Raw genomic sequence first — 16,497 nt, forward strand, 5'->3', positions numbered from 1 at the left:
ATTAAAACGTTTCTATAAGTTTAGAGGAAACTGATTTTTTTATTTGCTTATTTTGGCATGAATGAATACAGATTTACAGATTCTAACGCTCTAATTTATCTTGTATAACAGGGATAAATCATGCATGCAAATCATGCATCAAAATCATGAAATGGGCTACAAATGCAATAAAAAGTAAGGTATTCAGAAGTTTAATAAATGGAAGGGGGGCACCGAAGATGCTCCTTGCTTGGGACGCCATTTGGTCTAGGGCCAGCCCTCCTTATAGAGAGCAATCATATCTGCCCCCAACCTTTGTTATGTTAAACGAGCCAAGCTCCTTAATTCCCCTCTCACAAAGCATGGTCTCCATTCCCCTGATCATTCAAGTACCCCTTCTCTGCATCTGTTCCAATTTGAATTTATCTTTCTTAAATAGGGGAGACCAGATTAGAGGTCACCAGTGTCTTGGACAATGGTAATAACACTTCCCTCTATCTACTGGAAATACCTTACCTGGTGCACCCTACGATTGCATTAGCCTTTTTCCATTAGTGACTCAGTCATTCTGTGATCAACCAATACACCCAGCTCTATCACTTCCACCTAGTAAATCCCCAGCTTGTGGCAAAAACATCTGTTTAGATTCTCAGTGCATGACCTTGCACTTTGAACTATTATATTTCATGCCATTTCTATTACTCCAGTTTCCAAGGTCGTCCAAATCTTCATGTATGTTATTCCAAACCTCCTCTGTATTGGCAATACCTCCCAACTTTGTCTCCTCTGCAAATTGTATTAGCACATTCCCACTTTTTGTGCCAAGATCATTAACGAAAAGGTTAAATAAGATTGCAATCCGTGTCCTCAGCCTTGGGACCAATGACAAAAGGAGCTGTTCCACAGCTGTAGGAACTCCACCTCCCAAAGTGACAGTGGCTAGGTCAATGGAAGCATTCTTCTGTCAAATTACCGATCTACCCTGGGGGTTAGGTTGATATAGCTACAGCATTCAGGGGTGTGGATTTTTCACACCCTGAGCACCATAGCTATGTCAACCTATGCTATAAAGGCAGACCAGGCCTAATGTTTGTTGTGTTTCCCCCCAAAGGCACAATTTGGGAAGTGAATTGTAATTGGTTTTGGGTGTTAGCTAGACTCCACTGAAACACATTTTCAGCCTGAAGTCATTTTCTAACCAGCTTGTTTCTTTTTGAAGAGGATAATTTGTAAATGTATTGAGAGCAATTGCCTCACACCATGCAACCAATTGCAATATTATCCCAGTGAGCAGAAGCCATTATCCCCATATAATCCAGAAAAACACAAAAGTTATCAGCTAAAATTTTATTCTCTAGCCCCAATTTAGTGCATCTATCATTTAACAAAAAGGCCAGTCTCTGGATTTTTAAGTGGATGATTATAAACAGAAACAGACTTGAGTTGCAAAATTCAGATTGCGTTTTTAGACATGTCAAAATTCAGGATGTTAAAGTGGGCTGTCCTGGCAGCTGCATACAGATGGGCACCTCCACAGAGGAGCATTAGGTTCACTGGGCTACATGCCAACTCAAGGGTCTGCTTGTGCAGATCCAGTTGCATGAGCAAGGCCTTAGTTTGGATCTTAAAAAAAAAAAAAAAAAAAAAAAAGGCCAGTTGCAGTGTGGCTGACTCATGATTTTATCATAGGTCGTTTGGGGGTTTTTCTTAAAAGCCCAGTAACTGAAGGACATGGTTACATGAGACTCTCAGCTTTCATTTAAAAGTACATTTCAAGCCCTCAGCATTGCAGGGGGCGGGGCGGGAGGAAGAACAGGAAAATGTGACCAACCCACAACCCAAATTAAAAAACCCAATATATATATATATATTTTTTTTTTTGAAGTCTAGTGATTTCGGGAGGGTGCGCAGCACTTGTCTCATGTTTTATGAGCATCTAGGGTGGCAATACTGAGTGTAGGGTTGTTCCAAGTCTCGCTTTTGGTTTCGGCCCATCTCTAGTCCTGCTGTACATCACTGACAACAGCTGCTAGATTTCCAGTTAATGACACTTCAGATTATAGGTATAAAGTATCCAAAAGTTCAGGTTCTTATCCAAGTTGATCTAGAAATTAATATGTTATAGAAATTGGGCTAGTAATCTCATGAAATCAAGTTCACTTGTAGTCAGTTCATGTTTTGGACTGGGTCCCATTCGTCTCACCTCCTGTGGCCTTCCCTAGTTCTTATGCTATCACCTCAAAGGACTTGTGATTTAACATGCAATATATTTCTCCTGTTTGAATTCCTGTTACACAAAGGTGGTAAAAGCAATAAACTATTTTTTAAAAGCCAAGAAGGATCTCCAAATCTGCATTTTAAAAACAAGTTTATTGCCTTCCACACCGTTAGAAACGGAATTCCAACCGGAGAATGAAGTGCTCTTTTGGGTTAGGTCATGTGCCAATTACAGCCATAACAAAAGAACTAGAGACCAGCTAATAAGGTCAGAAAAAAAAAAAATCATCTTAAAACTTACAAACCGTTTACACGTTTTCAGATCCCCCTCAGAGTCTGAAGAGCAACAAGGAGATGGAAAGTTAAGCGGTTATTTGTCAGTCTTTTCACTTAACCCGGCATATTTCCTGCAGAAGCAAAACTGTAGGGGCTCCCCACATGATTGTTTTTGAAGAGGCTAGCCAGATATTTTTTAAAATTCAGTTTGTCCTTGTGTCAAGAGTAGAGAACCCAGCCTCGGAGTGATTAAGGACTAAGCCCAATGCCCAGATTCATACAAGAAGACATAATACAATACAAAAACTGGCAGTTCACATGCAAGGTACATCTGAGAACAAAAGGAGAAAAAGATGACTCTTGAGATAGAATTGACACTCTAGGGTTTTATCTATCATTGCAAAAAATTCACTGGTCCTGTTGGTATGGAAACAGAAAGACAGCACTTTTGTAAGTGTAAAGACATGAATCTTATAAACTAGCTACACTTTAAACTCCTCCTGGACTAGTATCATGTAGAAGCAGCAAATATTAACCAGCACTGGACTCCTTCCCCCAGGGGGATGTTTGAGATGGCCAGGAAGACCAAGATTAAGGACAATCTGGATATAGGAGGTATCAAGTTCAATAGGACCAGGTCAAGAAACATTCCAACAATTGTTTTTTCTCCCAGAAAAGGAATAATTCAGGAAGTTATTAATTTATGATATTGCATGTAGTTATACCTATTAAGAAAGAGACTAAAGTTTAAGGAATATGCACAGGGAAGAGAGAATTACACATTCTTCAAGTTTGAGTTGGCAAGAAAACTCACTGCATTATAAGCAGGTGTGACATTGTGCAGTCTATATGGTTTTATAAAAACATAAGTGAATATAATGTAACTGGGATAGTTTTAGAAAAATATGGTAATAAGTGAATATAACTGGGATATGCTTCATGCAAAAGGTCTCTTGTAAGGTATCATTACAAAGCTTATAATCTACTGAGTGTGATCATCCGATTTGTATAAATGTACCACTCTTGTATCTAAAACTAGAAATATAACTCTGAGGACCTATTGTAATTATGTAAAGTGTGGGCCATTAATGATGGTTTGGAATCTTGATGACTCCCATTAACAAGGACCATTATCCGCAGATGGCTGTGTTTACCTGTGAGTCTTCCTGTTTGTGTGTGTGCTGGCAAGTGGGCAATGAAGTCTTGCAGTGACATGTGATCATGTCACCTGAACTGGAATCCATCTTTAACCTGGTGCTTTTCCAGTGAGGGGGGGTGGAAACCCAGAGGGACAAAGGGTTCCTGACTTATGCAAAAGATATATAAAGGGTTAGAACAGAACGAAGGGGAGAGAGAGGAGCCATCATGAAGAATCCCCTAGCTATCACCTGAGCTGGAACAAGAGCTGTACCAGGGGAAAGAATTGTGCCCAGGCCTGGAAGGTGTCCAGTCTGAGAAAAACTTACTGAAGCATCTCTGAGGGTGAGATTATCTGTATTTAGTTTGATTAGACATAGATTTGCGCATTTTATTTTATTTCACTTGGTGACTTACTTTGTTCTGTCTGTTACTACTTGGAACCACTTAAATCCTACTGTCTGTATTTAATAAAATCACTTTTTATTTAGTAATTTACTCAGAGTATGTATTAATACCTGGGTGAGCAAACGACTGTGCATCTCTCTCTATCAGTGTTATAGAGGGAGAACAATTTATGAGTTTGCCCTGCATAAGCTTTATGCTGGGTAAAACTGATTTATCTGGGTTTAGACCCCATTGGGAGTTGGGCACCTGAGTGCTAAAGACAAGCACGCTTCTGTGAGCTGTTTTCAGGTAAACTTGCAGCTTTGGGACAAGTGATTCAGACCCTGGGTCTGTGTTGGAGCGGACTGGAGTGTTTGGCTCAGCAAGACAGGGTGCTGGAGTCCTGAGCTGGCAGGGAAAACAGAAGCAGGGGTAGTCTTTGCACATTAGGTCACAGCTCCCAAAGAGGTTTCTGTGATCCAACCCGTCACAGCAGGTTCTTCAAAAAAATAATGAAGATAGGCCTGTGGGAATGGGGAAAATATATTATTAATTCAAGCTATGGAAGAATGCACCATGACAAAGCTTGAGGCAATAGATTCTAAAACGGATTTGGTTACCTAGTGCTTTGATAGGCTTGAAATTAAAACTAGAACAGAAGGATGCAACTCATTGAAGATCATTTATTACTTGTACAAGGTGTGAAAGTCCTTGAGAGACAACTTTAATTAAGGGTTAAGGGCCAAATTAATCTCTGGTGTAACTATTGTAGTCAACCAAGAAATTAAATCTTTCAAACTGCTGCAGAGGACTTAAATCTCCATTACAATGTACAGGCTGTACCTGCCTGTGCTGCACCTCAAGCAGCATTTTCAAGCCAAATCCAGAAGTGGCAACTAGATGTTATTAATTAGTAATTGTGTTTATTATGATCGTACCCTTGTGGTACCTACCACACACTCGTGATCGGAAGTTTGCCACCACTAAACTTGCCACATAACGTAGGCCCCCATTCTTCAACTGACTGTATGTAGGCATAGGGGTCTAACCACTGAGCTAGTTGCAAGATCAGAGCCATATTGGGCAATAGAGTTGTCAGTACTTGCCAGTGGTTTGTGTTGTTACCCACCTGTGGGAGCAGCATGTGCCTCTCCCACTCGCTTATTACTTGGTGCCACCCTCTACCTTCAAGGGTAGAACATTAAGTGCATAAAGAGACTCTTAGCTAGATCTTCCTCCCTCCCTGCTTTGTCATTTTTACTCCCCGTGGAAGGCGACATTCCATCCCCACCGCTCAAATGCCCTCTTTTCAGGATTGCCAACTTTACAATTTACTTCTGTGGGCAAAAGGAAGCTTGCCCCATGACTAGAAGCATTTTTAATCGGTGAGTATTTGGGACAACCAAGTTATCTGCTTTTCTTCTCTAGCACAGGAATTTACTTACCTGCTCTTGTTGCCTCCAAAGTCACATAGCTGGTGTGATTAAAAGTCAGGTGGCCTGGAAACAAAATCCTTGCATGCTTCAGCTAAGTTTAGGCCATTGGGAAGAGTGGATAGAGAAGATTCCACACTGCTTTGGTGCCAACTACTTCTGTAAAATATGCAAACACTAATGTGGAATTATGCAAAGAGCGTACCCTGAAAACCTATGTTCTTGCTGGCAACTCTGCTTGTACACTCAAGAGGCAAAACAAAACTCTGCTTCAATGTGTATTCATTATGGAGCCAATTCAGTACAATTCACTAGCAGTTTTTAAAGCCAAAGGAAATTTCTATTGCAGCCAAACTTGGACCTTTTTATTCAATTTGCCCAGTTAGGCAGTGAAGATGACTTGCAAGATCTTATTTCTAGTTTCACTAACAGTGTGTGCTATTGAAACGCCACTCAAGTACTGTAGAGTGCTAGGAACACCCACACATACAAAGAGATAAAGCACCCTGAGATCTTAAATCAACAAGTTAATTTCTCCTCTCACACTAGTGAGCCAAGGGTAGCTCCATTAAAAGTCAAAGAGGAGAATCAGACCTTGTAGGTCCCCAGGCACATTATACCAGCTGGAAAGAAAGGCTATTTAGAGTTCATTTCTGCTTACCAAACACTTTTTAAGAGTGAAGCATTTTCAGCATTACAGCTGGGGGAGTGGAAGCCCTTCCCAGCATTGGCCCTTCCATAGTCACACAATTGGCAAAAACAAAAATAGCAGACATTATCCTTGATTTTCAAAATCAGTTCTAAGGGCATGATTTATCTGTTCCAAACAGTTCTTCAAAGGACGGTACTATTATTTACAGCAATATCTGCTGTGTGCAAATCAGAAGATCACAAAGGATGCAATTAACGACAAAGAGAACATATTACACCTTTCTGGCTAATTAACATTTAGCAACATTGCGCATAATTTTTAAGCAAAATTTAATATCGTGGCAATTTATTGTTTGTGAAGAACAAACAGCAGCAGCAGCGTAATTATCAAATATTTGTGATTTGGTGTAGCTTTAGTTGTACTATGCTTTATTACCACAGGACTAGAAAGTTTGTTTTATTTTAAATATCGCAAACAAACAAACCCCTTTATGGGCCAAGTCACAAAATTCAGACAGATTCCAAATACCACAACTCTCAGGGTGTTCAGATCTAGGATGTTGCTACTAATAAACCAGCTAGATTATTCAGAGAAAGCAAAGTTCTGTGGTGTTTAGAACTAGGGAGTTGTTCTAGGCCCGTCTCCATTAGACGCATGAGGAGAAACAGGTATCCAAAGCTGGGAGATAATAGGGTATAATATTCATGTAAGCCGATATTGTTCCAGTAACAAAATAAATATAACCACTAGTCTCTATGCCAGTGGTAAGTCTCTCGAACTGGAGTATCTCTCATAGTCAATACTTCACTGAATTATTACTTTGGAGATTATGAAAAGGTCTCTAGGTGTGTACGTGGCAGTACGTTTTCTAGAGGAAGACATGTGAAAGCCCCTGAATCAGCTCACATATTGCATTCTTTAATGACTAGAAAGGACGACTTTAACTTTGTACCAAACCCAGAATTTGATTTCAATCTGCAGAGACTCTTGAAATCTAATACTCAAACATTTGAGGCTAGGTGGTAAGTTAAGGAAGGTTCCCATATGAGTCACTTTCTTTAAAATGTGGTGTGGTTCCGGACATTCTAACATGTGTCAGTCTGCAGCATATCATCCTGTACAAGGAGCATATGCCAAGACTACTCTCCACATTAGAACAGTGACTTTAGTCTTAAGAGACCTGCAACAGAGTTAAAGAGAAGTATTTCTGCTCTTTTGCTTCTTTATAATGCATTAACACCTGGAAAGGTTTTACTGGATATTTCTAGTGTCAAAAACGGGGAGAGCAAAGGGTAAAACCCTAGCCCCGTTAAAGTCAATGGCAAAACTCCCAGGATTCCACCTGAAGTGGGTCCAGGATTTCACCTGAAGTCTCAACTTCAATGGTTTTGGCTGAGGCCAGCTCTACACTACAGACCTATAATGGTATAACTACACCCCTCAGGGGTGTGAAAAATCCACACCCCTGAGCAACGCAGTTATACCAACCTAACCCCCCAGGTAAACAGAATTATGTCAATGCGAGAGCTTCTCCTGCCAACATAGGGAGGTGGATGAACTCCGCCAATGGAAGAAGCTCTCCTATTGATGTAGTTGCATCTTCACTAAAGCGCTATAGTGGGGCAGCTGCACCGGTCTAACTGTGCCGCTGTAATGCTGTACATGAAGACGAGCCCTGAGAGACTCTCTTGGAAGACGGAGCTGTATCAAGACATCAAGAGGGACAAGACTTAAAACTGAGCTTCTGTGAGAAAGTTTTTAAGACAACCTAAAACTGTTTTCTTTTTGATCTACATAGATTCCTGGCCATGCTTGGGATAAAAAGGTCCCCTTGGTGACCGATTCAATACCTCCACTCTACGACTGATGACTGAGAAATTTTCCACTCCAGTTCTTTGGTCATCCATAGGGTTACCATATCTAACAAATAAAAAAAGAGGACCCTCCACAGGCCCTGACCCCACCCATTTCCCCACCCCCCCCAGCCCCGCCCCAACTCCGTCCTTTCCCCACCCTAACTCCGCCCCCTCCTCCCTCCCACTCCCAGCCACGCAGAAAGGGCTGCCCGAGCACTACCGGCTTCACGGTTTGCTGGGCAGCCCCCAGACCCTGCGCCCCTGGCCGGCGCTTCTCCAGCGCAGCTGGAGCCTGGGAGGGGAAGCGCCCAGCCGGGGTCGCAGGGTCTGGAGGCTGCCCGGCAAACCATGAAGCCGGTAGTGCTTGGGCTTCGGGCAGCCCCCTTGCCTCCGGACCCTGCGCCTCCAGCCGGGCACTTCCCCTCCCGGGCTCCGGCGGCGCAGGGTCCGGAGGCATAGGGGCTGCCCGAAGCCGGTAGCGCTTGGCTCTTAAACAGAGCCGAAGAGTCGGGGAGGAGCAAAGCCGCCGCGGCCGGAGGCTCTGCTCCTCCCCTGACTCTTCGGCTCTGTTTAAGAGCCAAGCTGCTCCAGCGCTACCGGCTTCGGGCAGCCCCCGTGCCTCCGGACCCTGCGCCGCTGCAACCCAGGAGGGGAAGTGCCTGGCCGGCGGCTGGGGTCCAGAGGCAAGGGGGCTGCCTGAAGCCCATAGCACTCGGGCAGCTCGGCTCTTAAACAGAGCCGAAGAGTCAGGGGAGGAGCAGAGCAGCTGCGGGAGGGGAAGTGCCCGGCCGGCATTTCCTGGACATGTTCGGCTTTTTGGCAATTCCCCCCGGACAGGGATTTGAGTGCCGAAAAGCCGGACATGTCCGGGAAAAAGAGGACGTATGGTAACCCTAGTCATCCAAAGCACATCAGGAAAAGAAAGTTTCATATTCCTAATATTCTAGTGTAAAAAATAAACAGGGAAGGCTTTTTTGAAAGCAGTTTTCAGGCTCTATCCATTATAGAGCAGCAAATAACTAAATAAAATAATTTAAAAAAAATTCCTCCCTTTCAGATGACTTTTAAAAGAAAGGGAATTCTCCAGATAACAATTTCTTCATAGCAACTCCCCCCACCAAGCCAGGGTATTAGGCCAGCGTAAGCTGGACTGACATGTATTGACCAACTCGTTCCTTCTGCGTATACATCTGTATAACTATCATTGAATATAGGCACTAGTAGCTTTGGGAAGTGTAGATGTAACAAGAGTCACAAGTTGTTCCATTTATTTGAGTAAATATCTGGTAAATAAAATCATTGATAAACATTACAAAATTAAATACATTTAAAAAAGCTTGCCAGCATACATAAAATTCACAAACATGTATTTCTTATTTTTAAAAATAAAAATATGTTCAGAGCACCTTTGATATAAAATGCCTGACTAACTTCATCTACTGGCATATGGTAGTTTACAGAACATCTGGAAAATGTCCTTAATTAAGAAGTGTCAGGGATCCACTGAAAGTATTCCATTCTTGCTTTCACAAGAAAGGAGGACCCATAACTAACAAGTCCCCCATAGTTCTGGGGACAGAGCTATAAACAAATGCTACACTGTTCCTTATTGAGAGGGGGATCTGCATTAAAACCTCCAATGCAAAACAGTGCTTTTAGTTTGTTCTGGTAGCACTTCTTTCCCCCACACTGTGAAACATTTTTTAGATGGTGATTGACATTTCTCAAGGTATCACGTCAGGCTCTTATACAGTAGATTAATACAACTCTAACACACCGTGAGGTGAAGAGGAAATGATCTGGCAAAGCATCAAAGTCAATAAAACAATTAGAAGTCTACAAATTAAGCCCTTAAGAAACTCCCCAGTTCTCATATGTTGCTTTCTGTATGAGAAGATATGCTGAAATTCTTCACCTCGGTGCTTTAAAAATGGATTTATAAAATGGCAGCACTCATTTTGGTAATCTAAACGGTTGCCCTCTGGTAACACGTTTGCTTCAGCCACCATTTAAATAGTTTACTGTAACAACTCCCCTTCCGGCCACGTGAAACAGTATTCACACCCCCACTTTACAACTTATGTACATACAAGCACAAGAAACTTGACATCCATGAGTTAAATGTACAACCAACTAAAAATGTTATCCAACTAGTCGCTAGGGGAAAATAAAAAGACAATTCTTCTAGATCTGCAAGTTTACATGCTCTTCTGATTCACCATGTGGGATTGCTGCCCTTCATTGCTATGGCGTGGTCACTAATGCCTGGGTTCTTCACCTGGTTCAATAATCCTTTAGTAGGATAGTTGAGCAGCATCCAAAAATGTTGGTATCCTTGATAAAAAAATTGACACTTAAAAAAACCCTTAAAAGCACATGAAATAGGACTCCCTTGAGTAAATGTCAAAACTGAACCAAACCAAACAAAAGTTGCTCGGAAAGACAATTCTATTTTAATAAAGGTCTTGTAGTCAAAGTCCCATTTCCCTTGCTAGGTTTCTTGTAGGAGTGCTACTATTTGAGTAGTTATATACTCTTCTTTTGAGGGGGGCTTAGCTTTCTCATCCCTCTTATCCGAGTTAGCAGTTCTCTGATAAATTCCTAGGGAAAAAAAAAAGATTAGAAATAATCAATATTTTGCATCATCAAGACATCATAGTTTTGGTTTGTATTTTTTTTTTTAAAGGAGGAATACTAAAGCAAACTGTACAAGCTTATCCAGGAGATAAGATTTTACTGATACGGTGGAATTTACATGAGCTCTTGGAGCTATATGCACACTTCCATCATGAAATGGAAAAGAAAGAAACTCATTATTCCCTCCATGTGCAATACAACTCAATTGCTATTCATCTTCTACCCTTTTATTACACAAGTCTATTTGACAGTTGTCCACTGAGCAGCTTTTTTCAAAAGCTAGAAGGAGCAGCTCATGTCAAATGTTATGTTTCAAACTTAGGGCTGGTCTCCAGTTCCGTGGTAAATCGATCTAACTTATGCAACTTCAGTTACGTGAATAACGTAACTGAAGTCGGCGTAGTTGGATCCACTTACAGTGGTGGCTACACCTTATGCTTCTCGGGGAAGTGGAGTACACAAATCGATGGGAGAGTGCTCTCCCATTGATTTAGCTTGTCTTCACCAGACCCATTAAATCAACACTCGCTGCCAATCTACTGATAAGTGTAGACATGCCCTTAGTCTTTTTTAAAAATGTAGCTCTGTATGAGATCAGAGTTAAAATTTAAGTGCAACAAGGTGTTTTCACCTGCACTTTCCTCAAACACAGAGGCTATTTTGGTAACCTGCCCTCAAAAAATTTCACCTTCAGACAAAGATCAAGCTCAGGGAATTTCATGCCCAGGAGGACAGTTTCAGAAAGCTACAATCTTGAAAAATATGAAGTTATTATGAAACCTCTGACTATAGTGGTTACTACTGAGAAATTACTGACATTTATGTCACATCTACAATGGAAAAGCTTGCCAAAAATGTTCCCTTTCCCCATCACTGTTAGCCTCACTTTTGCCAAACAAGCAGTCACACTAGGGTTCCCTCTAGTGCTACATGGGTCCCAGAGCCAAACCCCATTTTACCACCTTTTTAAATTAAAGGAAATTTAATTGACGCAATAATAGTGGGTCTGGCTGAGGGATTCTTGCCCACATGAGGTCTCTCAATGGTGCTTTCACAATTTCTGTGGAAGCTGGGTCACCATAAAAAGAACAGGAGTACTTGTGTCACCTTAGAGACTAACAAATTTATTAGAGCATAAGCTTTCGTGGACTACAGCCCACTTCTTCGGATGCATATATGTAAGTTTACCTAGTGTAGCCAGGCAAAACCAGCAACTAACATCTAGATAGAATTTGAGTGGTTAAGGATGGTTTTTAAACTTAAAAAGGGCCAGTGCTGTTTAAAATAATAATAAACTTATGTACATGCTTGGTCTTTAATCAAGCTAGTAGTCTGACTTCAACGGGTTTTTCTTTCACATTTAAAGACTAGTTATGAGTCACGGGTTTGCAGAAATAGGCCACAATTTAAAATTGCTGTGTTATTATTTATCTACTAACATTTGTATATGATCATAGCTTTTAGTTTACATTTAATGAATTCTGGTACAATATCACCTCTTAATACAGGTAAAAATCAAACGAATTATACAAAATTAGTTTATCCCCTGAATCAAAATTTTGATTAGCTCCCAAAATTTGTTTTAGTTGGAATTCCAACAAATCTGAAGATTTTTAATGTCATTTGAGACTTTTGGATAATTGAGTTTACCAGTAGTGCCATCTGTAGTACTGTAAAAACATATGGTGATTTGTTGACGCAAGTACTAGCACATGTGAGTGTCAGCTTGGCCATTAAGTTCTTAAATACTGAAATATAGCAAGCCAGGAAATAGCTGACAAGATTACTTTCATTTCCATTTTGGAATTGAAAGTACTCAGACCTAGATTTAAAAGATATCTTCATTAATGTCGCTATAGTGATATTAAATAAAAATAAAGCCCTTTGCTTAGCCCATAACAAAAGTTGCACTTCCAAGTTTCATTCCGGGGGGAGGGTTAGAAATGCCAGTGAACAAAGTCAGCATCTACATGCCACACTGATAGGCTCAAATACACATGTTGAAACCTTGATAAAACAAATGCTTAAGTTTGTTTGCTATCAGGGCTACAGTATTTATGGGAGATGTCACTATGAGTAACATTTATGGTTAGATATATATTTAACTCAAGAGAGGGGTCAGAGTGTTTCTGGATGGACTGCATGAGTCTCAACACATTATTCCAATGCAGTGGAAGGAAAGCAAGTTTCCTCCCTGCCCATTTAGAAGAGATTTGATTAGGGGAAACAGACTTTTTAAAACATGGAATAGATTTTTCCCTCAACTGTCCCAAATGAAAAACAGTATGCATCAATGTCTCAAACATTGGATTAGAATAGTTTTAGGAGGAGGAGAAATTGTTTTCCCTTCCTTTCTGCCCTATTTGATCAGTCTCCCATTCCCTTTTTAAATGCCTGGAACTTCCATATCCGCTCCCATAAAAGGCTGCAGGTACTTCTCCTTTGCCCCCTGAATAGACAGCTGCAAAACATCGAGCTCAGAACTTGGCTGACTCTTTAATGTCAATGGGACACAAAAGAGCTGATCAGCAACCTGTGTACCTAAGAAATGAGCACTTCTGATATTGGCATGCTCAAGTTTTCCTATTTGACATGGGGCCATGGAATTCCACCAAGTCCTCTCTCACCCCTCCTCCTAGAGGAGCTGTTCAATAGTTTTCCCCCTTTGATATCAAATTTAACTATGGCCAGCTTACTTTCAGCTGAAATCTCTGTGTAAAATGAAAGCAAACATATGCCTGGGAGATTATGAGCAATCAGTAGAAGAAACACTGTTTTAGAAATTCAAAGAGGGCTTCCCCCTCCTTCTTTGAAGTAGAACCACAACCCTCCTACGCCTTATACCGAGCAAGAGGCTTTCATTTTACATTGGAAATTTCAGCTGGTTGCTGCTTAATACTCCCAACATCAAAATAAGCTGATTTGGCTGGCTGGTGGGTGGAAAAGAGAAATCCCCAGCCAGATCTAAGCTAAGTGAAGGATGTTGATCAGGAAAGGAGATAAATGAATGGTAATGTGTGTGGTTTAAGGAAATAAATGAAGTTATTAGAAATGATTTCCCCCTCAGGAGCAAGTGTATTTGTGATAAGGAATTCTAAAATATAAACTTACGACTATCAATGCATTTGTAGGTTGCAAACACTTCACACCATGCAGTAGTTAATATATGCCACAGGTATGCAGTGAAGCAAGCTCCTAATCAGAGTGCTTCGAGCACATTTTTGCTTTGCACTGGGCATCATTCTGCACCTGATGCCTGCATAAAACTCAGATACTAATACACAGCTGTGCCTTTCTGCTCACATACTCAGCTGTTCTTTGCTTTGAAAGCATGCAAAGAGAAAGCAAGAAGGATCTCACGAGGCTGCAGATTTGTTTTCCTTGGCTGATTGGGAGATGGGAAGATGAATGCACAATAAACCATTATGAAGCATTTTATATTCACCAACTTAGCTAACTCAATACTTCTGGCACAGCAATGGCCCTTTGCCTTCTTTAAATGCTACACAGAAAGGACTGAAATTGGTTGTTTGCACCTTTTATCTTTACAGTTGTATAAGGAGGCAGCTTAATAGGTGGGGGGCTATTTGTTCTCTCCCCCACACACACATCCTCAGAAACAGGTTTCCCACTTTCTAATGTAAAAGTAAATATTCTGGTTCTCTCTACCTTCTTTTTCTTGGACTGCTTGATTGACGAGGATTGAGAATTGGTAGGTTTGACAGTTACCATGCAAATGAAAGCTGATTGTGTTAAAGAACCTGATTTTTTTAAAAACCAAAACACTTCCCTTCCGAGGTTTTGTTAACATCTATTTAACTCATATGCCTGAGAAACACTCAGGAACAACAGTTCTGTTAAGAATCAAAGGGCTAAGAAAGTCCGCTCTTCGATATCTCCAAGGAGTCCCTGCAGTAGGGTTACCATATTTCAGCAAGCAAAAAAGAGGATGGGAGGAGCCCCACCCCTGTCCTGCCCTGCCCCGCCCCTGCCCCTCCCACTCCCTCCCACTCCCCGCCCCCCTCAGGACCCCCAACCCTCCCCCCACTCCTTGTCCCCTGACTGCCCCCTCCTGGGACCCCTGCCCCTAACTGCCCCCCAGGACTCCACCCCCTACCTAAGCCTCCCTGCTCCTTGTTCCCTGACTGCCCCCTCCTGAGACCCTCCCCTCATCCTAACTGGCCCCCTAGGACCCTACCCGTCCCCTGACTGCCCCAACCCTTATCCACACCCCCACCCTGACAGACCCCCGGGACTCCCACACCCCATCCAACCACTCCACACCCCCTGACAGCCCCCCCCCCAAGAACTCCCAACCCATCTAAACCCCTCTGCTCCCTCTCCCCACCCCTGCCCCCTGACAGCTCCCCCCCAGAACTTCCAAACTCCCCCCCCCGCTCCTTGTCCCCTGACTACTCCTCCTGGGACCCCTGCTCCTAACTGCCCTCAGAACCCTACCCCCTACCTAAGCCTCCCTGTTCCTTGTCCCCTAACTGCCCCCCCCCCCGGACCCTACTCCCTACCTGTACCCTGACTGCCCAAAACTTTATCCCTCCCAGAAAGCCCCCCCCCGAACGCCTGACCACCCCCCTCCCTGTCTCTTGATTTCCCCCTCCAGAACCTCCAGGCCCCTTCTCCAACCCCCTGGCTCCCTTACCCTGCCGCTCAGACCAGCGTGCCGGGGAGGAGGAGCAGGGGGAGGAGCTCCAGACTGCCGGTACGAACGGCCGGCTGGTGATCTGCGAATGCAGGGAGGGAGGGAGTAATCTCAGCTGCAGAGGAAGCAGAGGAGGGGCTCTCTCTGGCTGTCGGAGCCCCATGTAAGTGGCACCATCTGGCCGGCTGCCCTGTCAGCACTGCGCGTGCTGCATGGGGGGAGGGGAAGGGAGGGAGGGAGTCCGAACATTTACAAATCCCCCCCGACGCTATTTTTAATTCTAAAAGCCGGACATGTCCGGGGGAATCCAGACGAATGGTAACCCTACCCTGCAGCAAAACTTGGCACCCCTCTTATTTTTAAAGAAGAAAACACAAAGAACCACCTAAGTAAGGCCTTTATTTTCAAAGCAGTAAAAAAAAGGCACAAACCTCATTTAATTTCTTTTGAGGTCACCTGTAAACACAATTTGTTACAAATGTGGAGATCCCCGTTAATGAACCATGGGAGGCCATTGTTTCTAGAAGACATGCCTTTCTAATTCAAGAGAGCAAATTTGCATGAGAGAGAGACTAAATCTATATTTCATTTGAATTCATTTATATTCAGACCTTCAGGCTTTTTCCCAGTCTCCCCCCTCTAACATTTTTCCTAGAATCAAAGGCATGCAGTTCAGATAAAGCAGAATTTTTTTTAAAAAAAAGATGAAATGCTAATTCAGCAAGAGGGGAAGTCATTTCACCTCTCCCCTTTGGAGGTGTGATTCACTATTTTAATGACCAACAATGAATTCCAAGTTTCTGGTTTAAGTTATTCCAATTAGTTCCAGAGTCTAATTGGACACCATCCCAACAGATGTTTCTCCACATGTACAGGATACTTGTGATAAGATCCTCTTATCCTAGAAATACTTGGAATCCTATACAGAAGCATTTCTAGTCTGGTTTACTAGACAAGCCAAATAAAGGGCAGTATTCATTCGCACAAAGTAACCTTTCCCTCCACAGTCTTAGCTCTCCACAACCAAGTAAAACTCCTGATGGGGTCATTGAGCAACACTGGGCACAGGCGGAGGACATCTCTTCAGAGGGACACTGATCAGCTGGAGCAATACAAGAACAGCGAGCTATCGCTGTGTTGGTCCCAGGACATTTGAGAGGTTGGTCCAATAAAAGATATTGCCTCACCCACCTGGTCTCAAAGAAACAGACTGACAGGTCTTTACACAGGTGTGTGTGGGGGAGAAAATATACAAAGCCTCAGCTG

At 42.5% G+C, this 16,497-nt stretch overlaps 1 protein-coding gene across 1 annotated transcript in view; it reads right to left on the reverse strand.

Moving 5' to 3' along the window:
• Positions 1-9,179: 9,179 nt before the first annotated feature.
• The window catches only part of PPP1R14C (protein phosphatase 1 regulatory inhibitor subunit 14C), a 73,084-nt gene continuing 65,766 nt past the window's right edge, over positions 9,180-16,497 (reverse strand). Inside the window, exon 4 of the mRNA XM_054022565.1 lies at positions 9,180-10,538. Coding sequence (XP_053878540.1) covers positions 10,464-10,538 — 75 coding nt within the window. The 3' untranslated portion in view covers positions 9,180-10,463. The remainder of the gene's footprint in view (positions 10,539-16,497) is intronic.

This window comes from Malaclemys terrapin, chromosome 3 (genome assembly GCF_027887155.1).
Source record: "Malaclemys terrapin pileata isolate rMalTer1 chromosome 3, rMalTer1.hap1, whole genome shotgun sequence".
NCBI classification, from domain to species: domain Eukaryota; kingdom Metazoa; phylum Chordata; order Testudines; family Emydidae; genus Malaclemys; species Malaclemys terrapin.